The sequence below is a fragment of the Fusarium pseudograminearum genome, chromosome 1 (genome assembly GCF_000303195.2).
Source record: "Fusarium pseudograminearum CS3096 chromosome 1, whole genome shotgun sequence".
NCBI lineage: Eukaryota > Fungi > Ascomycota > Sordariomycetes > Hypocreales > Nectriaceae > Fusarium > Fusarium pseudograminearum.
The window spans coordinates 7,025,877-7,043,155 of record NC_031951.1 but is presented as its reverse complement, the minus strand read 5'-3'; the positions used below and the strand labels follow the sequence as shown (position 1 = coordinate 7,043,155).

At 48.8% G+C, this 17,279-nt stretch overlaps 7 protein-coding genes across 7 annotated transcripts, besides 1 other annotated feature; 4 read left to right on the top strand and 3 right to left on the bottom strand.

Moving 5' to 3' along the window:
* Window positions 1-106: 106 nt before the first annotated feature.
* Window positions 107-5,608, bottom strand: FPSE_00555 (uncharacterized protein; the record flags this gene model as incomplete). Its single annotated transcript, XM_009253675.1, has 5 exons — window positions 107-3,787; window positions 3,845-4,118; window positions 4,176-4,763; window positions 4,815-4,839; window positions 4,909-5,608. The coding sequence occupies 5 exons, from the start codon at window positions 5,606-5,608 to the stop codon at window positions 107-109; spliced, it is 5,268 nt and encodes a 1,755-aa protein (XP_009251950.1).
* A 380-nt stretch (window positions 5,609-5,988) lies between these two features.
* On the bottom strand, window positions 5,989-7,501 carry FPSE_00554 (uncharacterized protein; the record flags this gene model as incomplete). Its single annotated transcript, XM_009253674.1, has 2 exons — window positions 5,989-6,659; window positions 6,706-7,501. The coding sequence occupies 2 exons, from the start codon at window positions 7,499-7,501 to the stop codon at window positions 5,989-5,991; spliced, it is 1,467 nt and encodes a 488-aa protein (XP_009251949.1).
* Window positions 7,502-7,845: 344 nt separating this feature from the next.
* Window positions 7,846-7,874: a repeat region.
* Window positions 7,875-8,262: 388 nt separating this feature from the next.
* On the top strand, window positions 8,263-8,795 carry FPSE_00553 (uncharacterized protein; the record flags this gene model as incomplete). Its single annotated transcript, XM_009253673.1, has 2 exons — window positions 8,263-8,522; window positions 8,636-8,795. 2 exons carry the CDS (start codon window positions 8,263-8,265, stop codon window positions 8,793-8,795), a joined length of 420 nt encoding a protein of 139 aa, XP_009251948.1.
* A 1,942-nt stretch (window positions 8,796-10,737) lies between these two features.
* FPSE_00552 (uncharacterized protein) lies at window positions 10,738-12,053 on the top strand (the record flags this gene model as incomplete). The annotated part of the gene is made up of 3 exons (XM_009253672.1): window positions 10,738-10,864; window positions 10,920-11,206; window positions 11,256-12,053. 3 exons carry the CDS (start codon window positions 10,738-10,740, stop codon window positions 12,051-12,053), a joined length of 1,212 nt encoding a protein of 403 aa, XP_009251947.1.
* A 249-nt stretch (window positions 12,054-12,302) lies between these two features.
* On the top strand, window positions 12,303-13,402 carry FPSE_00551 (uncharacterized protein; the record flags this gene model as incomplete). The annotated part of the gene is made up of 2 exons (XM_009253671.1): window positions 12,303-13,124; window positions 13,175-13,402. The coding sequence occupies 2 exons, from the start codon at window positions 12,303-12,305 to the stop codon at window positions 13,400-13,402; spliced, it is 1,050 nt and encodes a 349-aa protein (XP_009251946.1).
* A 1,111-nt stretch (window positions 13,403-14,513) lies between these two features.
* Window positions 14,514-15,787, top strand: FPSE_00550 (uncharacterized protein; the record flags this gene model as incomplete). The annotated part of the gene is made up of 4 exons (XM_009253670.1): window positions 14,514-14,628; window positions 14,676-15,028; window positions 15,074-15,501; window positions 15,550-15,787. 4 exons carry the CDS (start codon window positions 14,514-14,516, stop codon window positions 15,785-15,787), a joined length of 1,134 nt encoding a protein of 377 aa, XP_009251945.1.
* A 191-nt stretch (window positions 15,788-15,978) lies between these two features.
* On the bottom strand, window positions 15,979-16,512 carry FPSE_00549 (uncharacterized protein; the record flags this gene model as incomplete). The annotated part of the gene is made up of 1 exon (XM_009253669.1): window positions 15,979-16,512. The coding sequence occupies one exon, from the start codon at window positions 16,510-16,512 to the stop codon at window positions 15,979-15,981; it is 534 nt and encodes a 177-aa protein (XP_009251944.1).
* Between the last annotated feature and the right edge of the window lie 767 nt (window positions 16,513-17,279).

Sequence of the window (17,279 nt, the reverse complement as noted above, 5' to 3'; positions counted from 1 at the left end):
CCCTTTTTCTCGGCGATACTGACTGCAGACCAAGTCTTTCCGACATCCACCTGTAATAATGTGTCAGTGGCGGTTAAGGATGCTCCTTTCGCAAGCCCCATGTTTATCACAAGGCAACAAACAGGCCAGGAACAGGATGTATACTCACTGCCTTATATCCCCACTGAGGCAATGTCAAATTCGGGTCGGCCCCCTTGTCCAGCAGCAACCTCAAGCCCTTGATCTTATACTCTTGCTCGCAGTCACACAAGACGAGCGCAATGAGTGGACTGAACTCATTATGAGTGACATTTATATCAGCACCATTAGCAATCAACAGTTCCAGCATATCGTATTGCACCATAGACCAACCAGGAGGGTCCTGGAGGTTGTACTCTTCATGGAAGCTCCACTGGAATGGATAGTGTGATGGACCTGCGCAGACAGCAATCAGTGGCGCCCCAAAGGGGCTGGCTGATACGATGTTGTTAAAATCGCACCCGTGATCGAGAAAGTGCAGAATAGTATCTGCGCTTAACAAGGCTGATGCTGCCATGAGTGCTGAGCCGTAAAAGCTTCCCGGAACGACCTCAGTTGGATCAGCGCCTCGTTGGAGGAGGAAGGGAATGGCCATCGGCACGTTCACGCAGAGTGTGATCATGTTCCCCCAAAAACTACCAGGAATGGTCAAGCTAGCATTCCCTTTCACAATCTCGCTGCTCAATGCTCGAAAAGGGTGAGTGAAGTTGAGCATCTGGCTGGCTGATATCTCCATTGCGCCAAGCTTGCGGAGGGTGTCGGAGGTTCTGTAACTCTTCTTCATGTCGAGAGTTGCTATCATTGCTGTTGGATAGATGCCGCAGCTCTCCTCACGATTCACATCCACACCTTCTTGTTTAGCCACCAGTTCCAGTCTCTCATCATCGCGTCCCTCAGTCGCCGCAATGAAGGCGTTACCATTGAAAGGCTTTGCATATAGTATGGATTGCCCCGTAATCTTGGAATTATCCCACATTCTCTTCCACATCAACGAGAAATGCAGAGTCTTGTTGTATTTGAAAAGAATCGACTCAAGACTGCTTGGCTCTGCGGGGGCATTCTTAAACGGATACGAGACATTGGCTTTAGCTCCCTTTTCTATAAGTAGCGACACAATCTCGTCTGTACCACTGCTATAGGAAACAGGTAAGGCAGCGATGAGGGGACACCATTTCTCCCGGCCAGGGTTGCATTTGTTAACATCACCACCCTGCTGAAGGAGTATCTCAACAGCTTCAACATTTTCAGACGCACAGGCTGCTGTTAAAGAGTCTCCGAATGGTGCCCCTGGAGCTGGGTCTTGGCTCGCCCCAATGCTCTGTAATTTGTTGATCATACTCATGTTCCCACTAACATATGCGGCATACATCGACGTTCCTGCCTCAGAGAGACATGACATTATTTCGTCCATGGAGGCATGGAAAGACTCTCGGGTATGGTATAGAATGTATGACGAAGCTCCCTGGTCTATAATGAAATCGACATCGACACCGCCCTCAATCAACTTGAGAGCAACATCTTGGCCATTTGATTGAAGAGCTGACATGAGCACCATTTTCCATTTTCTCTGTTCTTCATGCGTTTCGTAAGACGATGCGTCAAAGCCTTCGAGAAATTTCAATGCCAGATCCCAATGGTCGGAAAGAATCGCAGCAAGTGCTGGATGTGACCACTCGGTATCAGGATGGCCTGGGGCATCAATAGTTGCACCGTGTTGGATGAGGAGATCAACAAAGTCTTTACTGCCCGTTGCAGCAGCAGCGATCAACGGAGTTCCGTATTCATCGCCTGGTAGATACCTATCAAGGTTGTTCAAGAGGTCATGAGACATCAAGAACTCCACCGGGATATGGTACCTCATGGTACTTGTGATTATTGCAGAAAGTACAGATCCATTTCGAGATCCATAACCGTATCTACTAAAGGTAGGTGGCGGTAGTAATGGCTTCTCAGTACGTGTTTTCAGTGCTGGTCTGTGTTGCTTGAGAAGGTCATATATCCGATCGCGTTCTGATTCGGGACACCACGAGTTGTTAAGTAAGGCCACCGAAGGAAGCATGCCAGACTCTGCTTCAAGGTTCGGATCAGCACCTGCATCCAATAGCACGCCCACGTTTGCAAAGCCTTGGCCCCGGCAAGCCGTCACAAGAGGCGTCCTAAAATCGTGATAATTCTCACCAACTAGTGAGCTGTTTGGGTCTGCACCTTTCGCAATGAGCTGCTTTATCACCTGGATACCGTCTTTGCTGCCAGCCCAGATGTTCAGTGCCAGGTTGAGCTTTTCTTTGTTCTCCGGTTTTTGCAAATAGTCAAGCAGAAGAGATCGCAGGAACTCAAGATCTTTAGTCTGTCCTTGGTTATCGGTCATAGAAAGCCAGGACCCGATAACGGGTAAGAGAATATCTTCGTCATCTAGAATTTCTGCATTGGCTCCTTCAACGAGAAGTCGACTGATTTGACTGTTGTTCATCGCGGTAGTGAATATGATCTTGGGCTCTTCTTGTGCATACTCCCAGTCTCTCCAGTGGTGGTCGATCCTCTCTAGAAGTACCTCAGTGTCGAGATAGCAAAGCCAATATTCATTGACCCCCTCCAATGTCACTTTGTCTGCATATCGCTGGTGCAAAAGTCTCAGATTGGAGGCTCGGTTAATTCTGGCAGTTGGGGAAACTCCGGAGGCAAGCATCTTTCGGACATATCCTGCGTTGTCCTGACGAATAGAGACGTATAGTGCCTCTTCCTCGAGCTGCTTTAATGCTTGGGCGTTCATTCGTTCGCTTCTGGAAGCATGGGAGAGAAGAAATTCCAGGAACTCATCAAATCTCTCCACAGCGCTCAGGATAGAGCATAGTCGTATCATCGTTTGATAAACTTTAGTGCCGTAATCACGGTCGATGAACATCTCCAAATATCCAAGAGCTGCTGCAAATAACTCATGACATCCATCAACCCATTTGGCCACGATGGCTGTGAAGAGCCCGTTAACGGTGCTGTTCAGGATCAACTTCAGCCTATGTCCATCCTCTGGCGTATTGCTGCCTGCAGCCCTTTGATAGTTTGTTGTATTTTGAAGTGTAAAGTGTCGTACGAGGTCAATTCTTCCTGTAGCTACGATGAAGGCTAGAGGTGTCTGGTCATAATCGTCAACCCCATTGAATTCGATTGTGCTTAGAATCAAAGAAATGCACGTGGGATACAATCCTGCCACGACAGATTTTGATAGGAAGCTTGAGTTGTGTCCGATTCGTAATGGGCCGTCCAAAAGGCGTGTCATCGATACGCCCCAGGGTCCGCCTCTGGCATCGATGTATAAAATCGCCTTGTACGGTGAACGATAATCATCCCAAGAGTTGACTAGAGCACAATTTCGATCAAGGTTCCTGAGCCTAGGCTCCTGTTGGAGCAGGCCGGTTATATAATGCACGAGGTCATACTCAACGTTTTGATATTGGAGATGGGAAAAGATGTCTTGACATGTGCTAGCCAAGAACTGTACCACATCCCTGCCATTTTCAGCTACGGCATCTTCCTCAGAGCCCGATTGGGTGACTGATTCCCAGATAGGCGAGGTACTGTACGCCAAACAAGCTCGAGAAAGTTGAAGGTGAATGTCTCTCAGATCGAGTCTAAACTTGCCGGCTTGCGGCGAAAGAAGATACTGTTCAACACTGAAGTGTGCAAGAGTTATGGCCTTGCATTTAGGTCCACGGATCGGGTAACTGTGGTCAGACTCTCGGACAAGACTTCGGCAAATGTTGCGAATTTCGCCCTATTTAACAAGACATCTGTCATCGTCCACCTCAATGCATTATCATTTGAGACTTACAGGATTTTGAAGACGATCCTCTTCATCAACCTCCAATCTGTCCTCATCGATGGTCAATGCTTCAACAAGCATGTTTGCAGTCATTTCTCCATCCGTTCCGATCAGCCACGATAGTATCCGTTGGGCTTTACGGAGATCGGAATTGGACATTTTCTTGAACATCTGCTCATATGTCTCTGTAAGGGTTGATGGTAAGTTGTTGATAGCTTCTCGTATCTCACGTGCTGTTCGACAACGTGATATCTCGTCAAGTTGGCACTGCACCCAGCGGAACCTGTTTCAAGAGCTATCAGTGGGCATGTCGTATAGAGAGCGCCAAAGTGGCACGTACATTCCACCGGACTTTTGTACTAATGCGGTTATCACATCGCTTCGAAGTCCTTCTGAAGAGCCATGAAAAACTTTGAAATTGCCGTTTGCATCATTTCGCATTATTTCTGTCACATATACTTCGATATCCTGGACAACTGCGGCATACTCCAGTGGCTGTATAGTGAAGCCTGACGGTTCTAGAGATTGTTTGATACCACTCTCGTCACGACTGAAACACATACACCGTATATTTGTCCATGGCCCAGTGTTGCGTGTCATGGTTTTGAGAACATTCAGTAAGTCATCAAGTTTCTCACATTCATCAAGAGCATCGATGAATAGAAACGCCGCGTCAAAGTTGGAATACTCTTGTTGCAGAATGCTTGTTAACTCTGAGACAGGCACCATATCAGCGGTTAGATACTTGCTTCGCAATCTCTCGATTGCTTCAGGGAAGGATGGCATGTCGTTGATGAGCTGATGTAACAAGGAACGAAGCATGGAGCTTGGCAGCGACTTTTGAGAACTTCTGAAGTCGAAATAGTAGTACCCGATGTATATATTGGACGATGGTGGAACTGACAGAGCGGCCTGCACGGCAGTCGACCTACGAGGTTGTTCAGTTAAAATGTCAAGATTCAGTTGAGCAGTGGCCTACATAAGTACTGTTTTCCCAGCTCCGGCTATGATGTTGGCGCGTTAGTGAATGAATGTCACGGGGCTTATCGTTGCAGGCAGCAATTAGGAATTACCTTCGCCTTGAACCAAGATATTCTTCGGTGAATTTGCAGTGCATTGCAGCCACTGCGCAAAATGTCCTGTTTCCTCGAAGAACCAGGACCCTGTGTTCGAGACTGCCAGGGCAATATTATCGCGATAGTTGGACTCGCAGTCAACAGCGTTTAGCCACTTGGTAAACTCGTTCCTTTGGTCTTGGCTCATTATTTTCTTGATATCGGACAGATGCGCATCTATCGCCCCAAAATTTTCGGTTATAAGAGTACGGTCAGACTCGCGTTCTTCGCGTAGTTGGAGGAGCTGTGCTTTGATCTCTGATGTTGTCTCAAGCGTGCTGACAGCAATAGCTTTCTCGAAAATATTCAAATGTCTCTGAATCCGCATCGACGCATTTTGAAATTCGCCTTCCTTCTTGAAAGGCCAGACAAGTTTCTGGCCAAACCGTCTAAACCCCTCGGCCGGCTTCAGCTTTGCCTGCAGCGCCAAAAGGTCATCGTAACAGAGTTTGATGTCTGGCTCTAGCTCTATCTTCAGGCTTGATGATACTGAGGGAAGTTGAAGTCGAGATACAATGCATAAGAGTGAGCTTAGTTCTTCATGCAGTGCAGTAGCCTCGTTTTCCGCGTTCTTTACCCCTCTGATGTATTTGATACATGCGGACGAGACAGAGACGGAGAGGTCCACAATCGCTATCAAACTGGCGGCGACTTCCATTGTAGTAGTTATGGGCGTGGATAATGTGTGTTCAGATGAGAAGGAGGTATGATCACTCTTTATATGTTGCGTCTGACATCGAGGCTTCAGCCACCATTTTGCAGAGGCGGGGGTTTCTGCAGACTTCCATCTTCACGTCCGTTTCAAGACGGGGGACAGAAGATCTAGTACAAGCCGCTATTGATCTAACTCACTGACGCACGCCTCTATTATCCTATCTCACGCTTTCTGCAGAGATATCGGATTTGACCTAGATCCACGAATAAGACACGTTTCATAAATAATGGTCTTGTTGTATTATCTACCCACATCTCATCATTCACCATTGGCATGTTGAATGAGGCCAAGAGCTGCCAATTGTCCTATTCCATCATCTAGATCTAGGCTTCCTCTACTCGCATCTGCCAAAGCGACGTAGGTTGAATAATCTGACAGGGCAGGTTAAGATGATGTATGGCATCCCCACAAGAGCGAATAACCTCTTGAATACGCTCATGCTCAACTGTCAGTTCCAAGGAATAAAGCGCGGCAACAGCTTCCCATGCTTTTAGAACCTCCTGGCTGATATCCAGGTCCCATGTCCCTCGCCATACCACTCGAGCGCAGTATTCGTTTCTTGTGTAGATGAATGCACAGGTGGTTCCCTGCTCTCCACTCCAAAGTACCAAAGTTTCAAGCTTCGGCATTCGCAGTGCAACCTTTGCTGTAGAGAGTAGTAGACTGTTGATACCCTCCTGGTGGTGCTTTCCACTTCCTTGGAAACTCAACGCTAATGATTGCAGGTGCTCCCATGTCCATTCTTCCCTACAGGCTGCGAGAAATTCCCCGGCGCTAATAAGGAACGAGACAGAAACTTGTTCAAGTCTCAAGCTTGTCTGAGCAAGAAATTGGCTGGATTTATTTTGGATATCCAAACGATTCCGAATGTTTCTGAACCTCTGGTAATTTGGATCTTGATAGGCGGACTGTGTATGATGCTCAACGGAATGCTGAAATAAGATCAGACTCTTGAGTGTTTTAGGCAAAATCATGCCTATTGCTTCTTCACGTTCTAAATCCAATTAGCGAGTTAGATTCCCACAAGGAGGTGTACGCACTAAGTCGTGAGAAATCGAAATAGAAACATGGAAATGTATATGTATACATTATTGACCATAGATCGTAGATGATGTCCGTCAGGCAAACCAGCTGCGACAACAGTCTGTCTAGACTGGAAGGCTCAAGACAACGGCGGAATTGGCGACGAATCAACAGGCTGGTGACCACAGTGACAGGGTCATAGCTGTCGTAGCCCAGTGTAAGAGGCCCAAACAGCTGTTGCATGGCAAGGAAAGAGGGAGGTCTCACCTGGGTACCGTTCACCCAACCGTGCAAGGGATCGTGCCGAGTTGATTCTGCGAAGGTCAAGTCTTGACGGGGACTTTCATCGTGATCGTCGTCAAACCGAAGGTTTTTAGCCCAGTGCCCCGTATTACTGCAAGAAACCGCGTTGAGTTCCAGTGTCAAAGGACCTTGAGTCTTCCATGTGCTCAAAATAGACAAGATCTTGCCAATAGCGTGGCTGAATATGGAACTATCGCGTGAAAAACTAGGAGTGCGAGTACGAGCCTTGCAAAGAGTACAGTCATACTTCGGTAGCTCGACGCAAAGATAGATATGCTTCACAAGGTGTCTCTGTTGAACAATTTTCTCGAATCCGTCGAAGCAGGATGGTGTTTGAAGCTTTAGCTTGGCCATGTTCCTCACTCCAATGACGCTTTGCCATTCTTTCGAAACGGAAGCCAAACCAGCCCAGCGTGGATTCTTGAGGTCGACTATGGTGTTTAGAATCATGTGGCGGATCTCTGGAGGGAGAGACGACCACTTGAGGAACCCTGAGCTTCGAAGTCTCATGTTGTACTGCGGCTTTGTTTGGTAGGAAGTTGAAGAAATTCCGGACAAGGACAGAGTATTGTCTAGTTTTATAAGGGCTTTGTTGGAACCTTATCATTGTATGACTTTGGAGGTATGTCTCACAGTGATTTTGTATTGTACGAGATTAAGGTTGCGTTTATGCCCTACTTTCTATGACTCTCGATACAAGACAACCTGTTCTTTTTTTTAAACGTTGTATAAACCATCAAATTGCATAACTTTGACAATGGATTTAGATTCTGCAGATTTGGTGGTTGGTACAGCTTCAAAAACAATATTGCCTTTGGCTGCCCTGTATCAAGTCATACAACGTAGGGCAAATGAAAATATATTATTTACATTTTTAAAAATTCAAAAGAACACCAGGTCCCTTTAAAATGTGATATTGTAACTGGGGGCTGTCAGATAATAGCTTATCGGAGTTGGTTGACCTTTCTAAATTGCAGCCAAATAGAGAATATTCCTCTTGTGTATACGGTTTGAGAGGCTCGGAGGCTTATCTCGTGTCAAAAGACATTATTCCAATGATTTCGGTGGCCAGTAGGTAACATAGGGGACGTCCAAGTTTTGGGATGCCTTTAGGATACGAAAATAAACAGCTCAACAAGTCTGACCCGATGGTTACGATAACTAATCTACGGTGGAGCCGCTTGGGTTACAGTAGACGTCGTCAATCACCCTTGCTCGACCCTTGATCTGCAGTCAATAAAACCCTACTGGGAAGCCGATAGGTAGACAGCATGTGTGCCACGCAACTGTCTCGAAATGGTGCACCTGAGCGTTTCACACGGCGCGGATCGCAATGTGATTACCTCCTTGAGATGGAAAATGGGGATCAGCGAATACTGAACAAGTCTGACGCCCTCACACCCGACACGAAACCATCCACGGGAGAGGAATCTGGGGAACAGAACGAGACCAATTTAGCGCAGCCAAGCTTTTCAACCGGAGAGTGGGCGATTGTCAAACCGAAACGTGGGAAAGAGATCGACAAGACCAGGTTGGAAAAGCTTTTTTTTCTTATTTTTACAGTACTAAGACAGCATCCGGGTCGAACAGCCGATGGATGTAATACTGAGGTGACATTGGTGATTGGTCTTATCTTACGTACAGTTGGTCATGTACTTATGACTTGCGTGCTTTGCAACCCCGCCTTACAATTGAGACCATTACGCAAGCTCGTTGGTGGAGAGTTTTTATCGGAACTGGAGGAATGGTCTGGGTCTGGATCCCGGGTAGTCAGAGAGAGTGTGTGGAGCAGAGGTTGAGTTGATTTTGAGGGGGAGAAAAGAACCAGAACCAGAACCAGGGGCGAAAAAAAGAGTGAATTAAAAATTTAGAATTTTTGGGTTGCATCTTTTTTAGGCGACGCGCATTAATTGTTAGGCTATTCCCAACATGGCTGGAGGCTGGAATAGGAAGGTTGGTTCTTGGGAAGCAATCAGATAACGATTAAATCATCCTGCTGGGGTTGATCATTTGCCTGTCTTGCGGCTCTATTCTACACAAAGCGGGGGTTGGTTCAACCGAAGCATAAGATGGAAAATATGAGGTTGGAGATGGGTTGGACGGGCCGAAAATGCTGTCGAGAGTCGACAGAGAGTTGAGAGAAGTGGTGGTGTCGTGCAGACTCCAAGTGGAAAGGTTAGTTTGATGGAGAATAAAAATGGTATGCTTAAAGAAGTTCTAGAGTTTTCGTCAGTCAACTCTAGTGGATGGAATGTCGGGGTAAATACGGAGTAGATATTAATATTCACTCATCAAGATGGTCAACACCTCACATGATTACATTGACATGACGATGATGAATAGTATGTATTATACAGTGGCGGTCTATAACATCTCCTTGTCCATGTCCATATCCATATCCAAACGAGCAGCAGCCAAGTCAATCACCGTTGTACGGTTCCATCTGGTCTATCTTTCAGTGGAGATGGCCAACTTGGCTTTCCAGCCGGAGACAGTTCCCGTTGTTAGTGTAGCGGTACCGCAGGTCATTGGGCGCCGTTGTCTAGGTCTGTCTCAGGGGGGGCATTGGAACTTGGAATCACGGGCCATTTAGTAGCAAGTATGGGCTTAGGTGTCGTGTGTATTAGGTGTTAGCTGCTATGGAGGTACCTCGTTACAGACTTGATCCGTACTCGTATCAGGATCCATCTCACCTCATTCAAAAACTCGTTACGAGTAGATCGCGGGTCTCGCTAACAATTTCTGTCTCTATTTTCAGAAACTGTGACTGCGCAGTACGTCAGCGCGATACATCCTCCGTTTGATCTCTAGACGACTTCCACACATCGTCTGGACATTGGGAAATCTTTAGCCGCGCCACGTTCGGCAGCGCCTAGCCTGTTGACCAGTCCAGTCCAGCCCAGCGAACGCAATGCAATGCGATGGATGGATGTAATGTTGGGGTCGGTAACCACTCGTCTTTGTTGCCGCTTGAATCTCCTCATGCCATTCTGGGCTTTCCCATGGGACGCCTAGGACGCCAAGTTCCCGTCCCCAAGGTACCCATGCCATCATGGCAACAGCATCGCGATACAATAGGTTCAACGTATCGCCTCGTCAAACGTAACCACCAAGATTCCACAGAGGCTCAATAATACGTCACAGAGATTGTTGTGTTTCAATAATTCGCCCATTCTGCTCGTGCTCAGGCTCGGGCTTTGTTTCATAAAAATGAGATTTAATTCCTGCGACATTTCTACAGGTCACAACTTGAACAGTGTTTGGCTACTGCAGCACGATAAGATAAGCTATGAGCTACTGCTCGTGCAGGCCCGAACGCCCTGTAGTTTGGTGACTTTCAGGGGGCCAGCCTCCCCAACCTCACTCCACACGGGCTTGAGCCACTACGGTCACGCCCCGGACACGCTCATCCAACGTCGCATCACAGCCAATGCCACCAGAAATCAGACTCCAAGGCCGGGTCGTGTCCTTTCCATCTCTGCCCATACGCCCCAACTCTTCGCCACCCTAGCATCCATCTTCCATCCCTCTTCTATGTACCCCTTGTTCTGTTTTCTAGGCTGGTTATCATTCACTACCCCGTCTCTCGCTCCTCAACTCAACCTTCTTTCTTTTTCATCTATTCTCTATTCCCTCGTTTGATTCATCTTGCTTTACGAATACCTCTAGTGACGGCGCAAGACGACCCCGCGAATCAATCCATCGGACTGGCTCCGATATAGCAATCGATAACGAGAACACCCAACATGCACTTTACAAAGAAGATCGACCGAGCCTTCCAATGGGCCGGCGAAAAGATGGGCGGCGAAGCCCGAACTGCTCATTCTGATGAGTTCAAGAACCTCGAGACTGAGATGGCTTTGCGACAGGATGGTACGTAACATCACAGTGACCTCCACACTCACCATAACGGTTCTAACATGATTAGGCATGGAAAAGATGCAAAAGTCCATGACCGGCTACGTCAAGTGGTTGTCCCGTCGCAATGAACTAATGGAGGACAAGGAGCGCGGCACCCCAATGTCGGCTCTTGGCCGAACCATGGCCACTCACGGCGAAGACTTTGAGCAGGATTCCGAGTTTGGAAACTGTCTCTTGTCATTGGGTCGTGCCAACGAGCGCATTGCTGGTATCCAAGACTCGTACGTTGACAGCGCCAATGCGACTTGGCTGGACAACCTCGAGAGGAGCCTAGCAATGATGCGAGAGTACCAGGTATGTCAACCAATCCCTTGAAATGCACTTTCCCAGCTAACAGAACCAGAACGCTCGCAAGAAGCTCGAGAACCGACGCCTCGCCTACGATGCCAGCACAAACAAGCTGCAAAAGGCCCGCCGTGACGATTTCCGTGTCGAAGAAGAGGTTCGCATGAACAAGGCCAAGTTTGAGGAGACCAGCGAGGATGTTCTTCGTCGCATGCAAGACATCAAGGAAACAGAGGTGGACAATATTTCCTCTCTGACCCAGTTCCTTGAAGCTGAGCTCGACTACCATGAGCGTTGCGCTGAGGAGCTGCGACGTGTGCGCCAGAGCTGGGCCGGTGGTGCATCTTCACCTACCAGTGCTCCCAAGATCGGCCGCAGTCGATCCAACACCGCTCGTTCTTGGCAAGAGCCTCGGCACCAGGCCGTCTACGAAGAACCCGAGCCTGAACAAGAATCTGCCCGCATTCCCCATCGTTCTCCTGCCAGCCGTCTTGCACCTCCTCCTCCTCAACCTGCACGACCCCCGATCGGACGCGCCTCAACATTTGAAGGCCGCTCCTCTACAGCTACACCACTTGCCAATCTCAGAGTTCCTGGTGCTCCTTTGACACGCGTCGCTACGGACGGCGGTTCATATGGACGACACGACGATGTATTCTCTGATGATGTTTCAACCAGCAGAAGCGGCAGTCCCGATTGGGAACAACGCGCTGCCAGCCCTGCTACTAGCTATGGAAGTTTGAGTCGAAGCACAAGTGGATTGGCTCTTGGAAAGAAGCCACCACCACCACCTCCCAACAGGGCCAAGAAGCCCCCGCCTCCTCCTCCTGCGAGGAGGGAAAACTTGGGGTACTGATTGATTGATGTATTATGAGACAAATTGGGCAAATTGGGTACATGGGTGACCGGCGTTAGGGAATAATCTGCTTGACAATAGAGTCATTGTACGCGAAATGCGTCTAATTGAACGTGTGATCCTCATTGGCGTGATTGTGAATGTCATGATACTGGACCACTGTCGCGTGAGATAAGATAAGGTCACGTGAACTTCCAAACAAGATGCTTCCATGATCACCAACACCATCTTTGTTGCATCATCATCAACATGGCGACGGAAGACGAGCGCTATCGGCAGTCGAGCCAGTTCCGGCTCTGGTCCTTTTCAAAGGCCAACCTACAAGAATTACGCGCAAAGACGAACTCGCTCGCTCGAGAACAGATCGCTCCCCGACTCGCGACAGATCCTCCTCCCGACTTCCTCACCCCCGATGAAGAAATCCGCCTTGTCAAGTTCTTTACAGTCGAACTCATTCGTGCGGCTCAATTCTGTGAACTCCCTACCGAAGTTCGAGCGACCGCTGCCATTTTTCTCCGACGATTCTACGTGACCAACTCGGTCATGACCTACCCTGCGACCGACCTCCTCAAGACATCGCTTTTCTTTGGCTGCAAGGCTGAGGGTTTCTTCTACAAACTCAATGCTTTTTCGGAGAAGTTCCCAAACACAACAGGTGAACAGATCCTTGCGGGAGAGTTTCTACTCTGTCAGGGAATCCGCTTCGCATTTGACGTGCGACATCCTTTCAGAGCGCTTGAGGGTGCCATTCTGGAATTCAGGCGAAGACTGCCTGATGAAGAAACAAGAATCAACAAGGCGCACGCTCAGGCGCGCGAGATTCTCAAGTTCAGCCCTCTGGTGACGGATGCGTACTTTCACTATGCGCCAAGTCAAATCATGATGGCAGCGCTTTCCATGGTTGACCATGGATTGCTCGACATTCTGATCCCCTCTCCGGGCCAAGGCGGCAACGCTAGCCAGGATGCAGTTTTTGCAAACATGCGGGACAAGATCCTAGAAGCTGTCGCCAGTTGTCGCAAGATGCTTGAGGAGGAACCACCAGAAAGGATGACGGATTACTGGGGAACGGTATGCAGCTTCATGTTCAACGATAATGGATCACCAACTAACAACAATAGCCCGAAATCGTCAAGGCGATGAAACCCCTCCGAAAGAAACTCCAGAAATGCCGTGATCCCGATCGAGCGAATCTTGTCAATCTTCAGCGAGCGAGGCGAGAGCAAGTCATGAACAAAGAAAAGAAGGCAGCCGAAGGTGGTGAGGATGGAACGGTATTTGGGGATGAATCAAGAGAAACAAAAAGGGTGAAACTCGAGAATGCAGATCCTTTTGGCCCTCCTCTATGAGTTGTCGGGTCAATTGGATGATAGCTTCATCGTGTTCTACGAACAAACCAATCGGCACCTGCCAACACGTTTCCTAGGACGATTCCACAGGGTCTGGAGCTGGATCGGCCAGTTTTGGCCGATGCATGAGCTGGCAACCAGATTCTTGCATCCCTTGCTCCCTTGGCGTTTTACCTTGGCCAACATTGGGAGTCAAAGGGAGCTTTCTTCGCATCCTATGAGAGAGCTGGAATGCGACGCTAACATTGCCGAGCTCTTGGCAGCGTCTTTAATTCTTTGATTAGCTGAGTAGCAGATGCGCCTTTTGCAAACAGCTGTCGGGCTGTGCTACAAGCTAAGCAGTTGCGATACCTTAAATCATGTCTATGACGATATCAATATACCCGATCGTCGTGCGGGGAGTGGGGATCCGGCCGAAGGAGCTCAGAACTGACGGCCTAGGCCGAATTGACTCTACCTTCAGCCTATCGCGAATTCCGGATATTGCTGGCAATGAAGGAAGCTATCGTTTTGTGTAGGTTGTCCGTTACGCGGTCGTTGCGCCTCCATGCGACCAGCGTCTTCAGACCGGTGGACAAACAGGCTTTTCATCAGGTCGATACGAGCAGGGTTAGTTACAAACTTACAATAACAATATTGGAATCTCGCAATTACCCAATTGAATCCGCTGTTCGGCTTTGCCATTGGTGCTTCGCAACTCCCGAGCACAACATTACTTCGTCTCTCCCGGCTTTCGGCACGCGGCAAAACACGACAGCTCTCAATCCACGCCTGACCCTTGCTTGGCTATGACATTGAACCGTCGCCTCAGACAGTCAAGAGCCTTGGCACGTTGGCTGAGTTGAGTTGCGCTCTTGCAACCCTGTCTAGCCAGTGAAGATGCGGGAAACATCTTGGTCTATGTCATTGACTCTGTCTTATTCTGCATCGAGCATGGTCTCAATAAGGCTCGTGCTGATGAAGCATTCGCAATTGGCCAGGAGGCTGCCGCAAGAGCTAAGACTTGTCGACTGAGAGCTTCCATCCAAATGGTTCATAAGCTCTGCGTTCCCCCCAACTTTTTGGTTAATTGTTTATTCAGGATAACTCTATTTAAGCAATCACATCCAAAATGAAGTTGCAATCTCTTGTCACCCTTGCCGCCTCCGGCCTTGTTGCCGCTCAGAGCCGTCCCAACCTGACCGCGGCCATTGAGTCTGAGAACTCTACCCTCTCCTCCCTTGGCGGTATGTATCCAGTGGTGGTATACTCCTTCATATGCTGACCCTTGCAGGTCTTGTCGCCGCTCAGCCCAGCCTTCTTCGAGACCTTGGCCGTCTTCGAAATGTCACCATCTTGGCCCCAAGCAACGATGCCCTCGAGGAGCTCCTTAAGGACACCACCGTTGCTCGCATGGTCAAGGACGACCCCAGCTATGTCGCCAACCTTTTGTCTTACCACATCCTGAACGGCACCTACTATGCCAGCAACATCACGGACATGGACATGGCTGCCTTTATTCCTACCCACTTGACCAACTCGACATACGCCAATGTCACAACCGGACAGCGCGTCGAGGCTATGGCCATGAATGACACTGTCAGCTTCTACAGTGGTTTCCGTGCTCAGTCCAATGTCACCAAGGCTGTAAGTCGCAACTCACCCATGAAATTGACCTCGCTGACTCTTTAGGATCTCAACTTCACTGGAGGTGTCATCCACATCATCAACCGTGTTCTCAGCATCCCTCAGAACCTCTCCGACACGGCCATCGCCGCCAACCTCTCCGCCGCTGCTGGCGCCCTTACAGAAGCCAAGGTCGTCACCAACCTTACCTCTGAGAAGAACATTACCGTCTTTGTTCCCAGCAACAGTGCTTTCGCCAAAATCGGTTCTGTTCTCGCCAATGCCAGCGAGTCTGATCTCGCCGATATCCTTGCCTACCACGTTATCAACGGCACTGTTGGCTACAGCAGCGACCTCAAGAACGGTACCCTCACTGCTTCCGACGGTACAAAGCTCAACATTGCTATCTACAACGGTACCGTCTTTGTCAACGAGGCCAAGGTCATCGTCCCTGATGTTCTCATCGCCAACGGTGTTGTCCACGTTATCGATGGGTAAGTCCCCCTTTCAGTCACTTCTCAGATCCAAACTAATATCTCCAGTGTTCTCAACCCCGACAAGCCCTCTGCTACTGCCAACCCTACTGCTAGCACACAAGAGGCTGCCTTCTCTGGCGCCAGCTCTGTTAGCGACGTTCCCTTCACCTCCGGTGTCCCCGAGGGTACTGCTCAGGCCACTGGTCTGTCTCCCTCCACCTCAACCGAAGGTGCTGCTCAGGCTACTGCTGCCATTGCGCTCGGTGCGCTGTTTGGTGGTGCTGCTCTCATGATGAACGCTTAAACTGTAGTTAATTGTAATTAAGTTAATTGGCTAGGGATTAATGGTCGTTGATAGCAATGGTGGATTGAATGAATAAACATAATTCGAATCCAATCGCATTGCTTGCCGTTAATTAAAGTTAATGTCTCTTGATCAACAGCCGTGTCAATTATACTCCTCACGCGACGCCGAAACATCCGTTGAAATGAGATTCACACCCCCATGGCAGGTCCCTCATCCCCATAGACAGGATCTTTCCGAAACCATTCCATATTCTTAATGGCATTAACCTTGATCTCCTCTCCCTTGTGTCCATAGCACATGTCCCAATCGCATCCCTGAGGGTAACTCCCTACCATTTCAAACCCACCATCCAAATCCTCCAACAGCCGATGTCCAACGCCCGCAGGCACAATGACAACGTCGCCCTGCTCCACGACAGGCTCAACGCGCCCATCGCTCTCCTCGCCGCCAAAGCACAGCCGGGCCCTGCCGTGACTAATGCAGAGGACCTCGTGGGATGTGCTGTGGAAGTGCGTCTGGCTGTACATTGTGTAGCGCCATTGTGGTTCCACCGCGCCGATTGACGCGAGGTGCGCTTCGATCTTTGACGCTGAGATGGGGCGTTGGAAGGCGCCGTGGTAATGGAGGAGGGGCTTTTGCTGGATGCTGCAGTTGGGAATGAGATTATTTGCTGGTATGAGATGTTTTGAGACGCGGAGGGATGAGAGAGGTGTGAGAAACATTGTTATGTGTGATGGTTTATGTTGTGACTGCAGATGGTGTCTAAAGTGAGATGTTGTGCTGGCTTACTTTGTCCAGCAGTATCCTGTTACCACGTTATTTGACGTCACAGCAGTGTAACCACCAGCCCAAACCACATATACATCATCAATTTGAACCTCAGGACATGGAATAATGGTCAACTGCATTTCGATGCAGAACAACGACCAGAATGAAAGACATTGTTACTTGGTCGGCTGCAGGTCCAGGACTGCAGCACCTACCCGAGACCTGCTCCGGCACCCCCGCAAATTTCGCATCTACAGAGTTCAGCTAGCTGCACGCAAGGAAGCGGAGTTGGCGAGATTGAGTAAATTAAGGTCTCGTCCAAGGAGAAGATCGTCGCTCTTTACGATCGGCAAGTTAACCTTCAAGTGATCGTCGGGTGTGCCTCACGAATGCGCAAGCAGCGGAGACGCGCTCAGTGTTTGCCGAAGCATTAACTGAGGATGAGTGGGCTACACATCAACGTAGAGGTGTTTGCTCTTTTAAAAAAGTTATAGATTAAAGCTAAAAACAAGGAGAGTCCATAGAGATATGCAAAAAGTATTGAAAATTTCTGATCGACGCATGAAAAAGAAAAAAAAGAAATGCGTAATCTGGGAATCGAACCCAGGGCTCCCCGATACTTGCTCGATGGCAACGGAGAATTTTACCACTAAACCAATTACGCTGTGATCTTGTATGATGAATACTTCGCAAACAAGCTCCATAGCCCAAAGCTACAAAT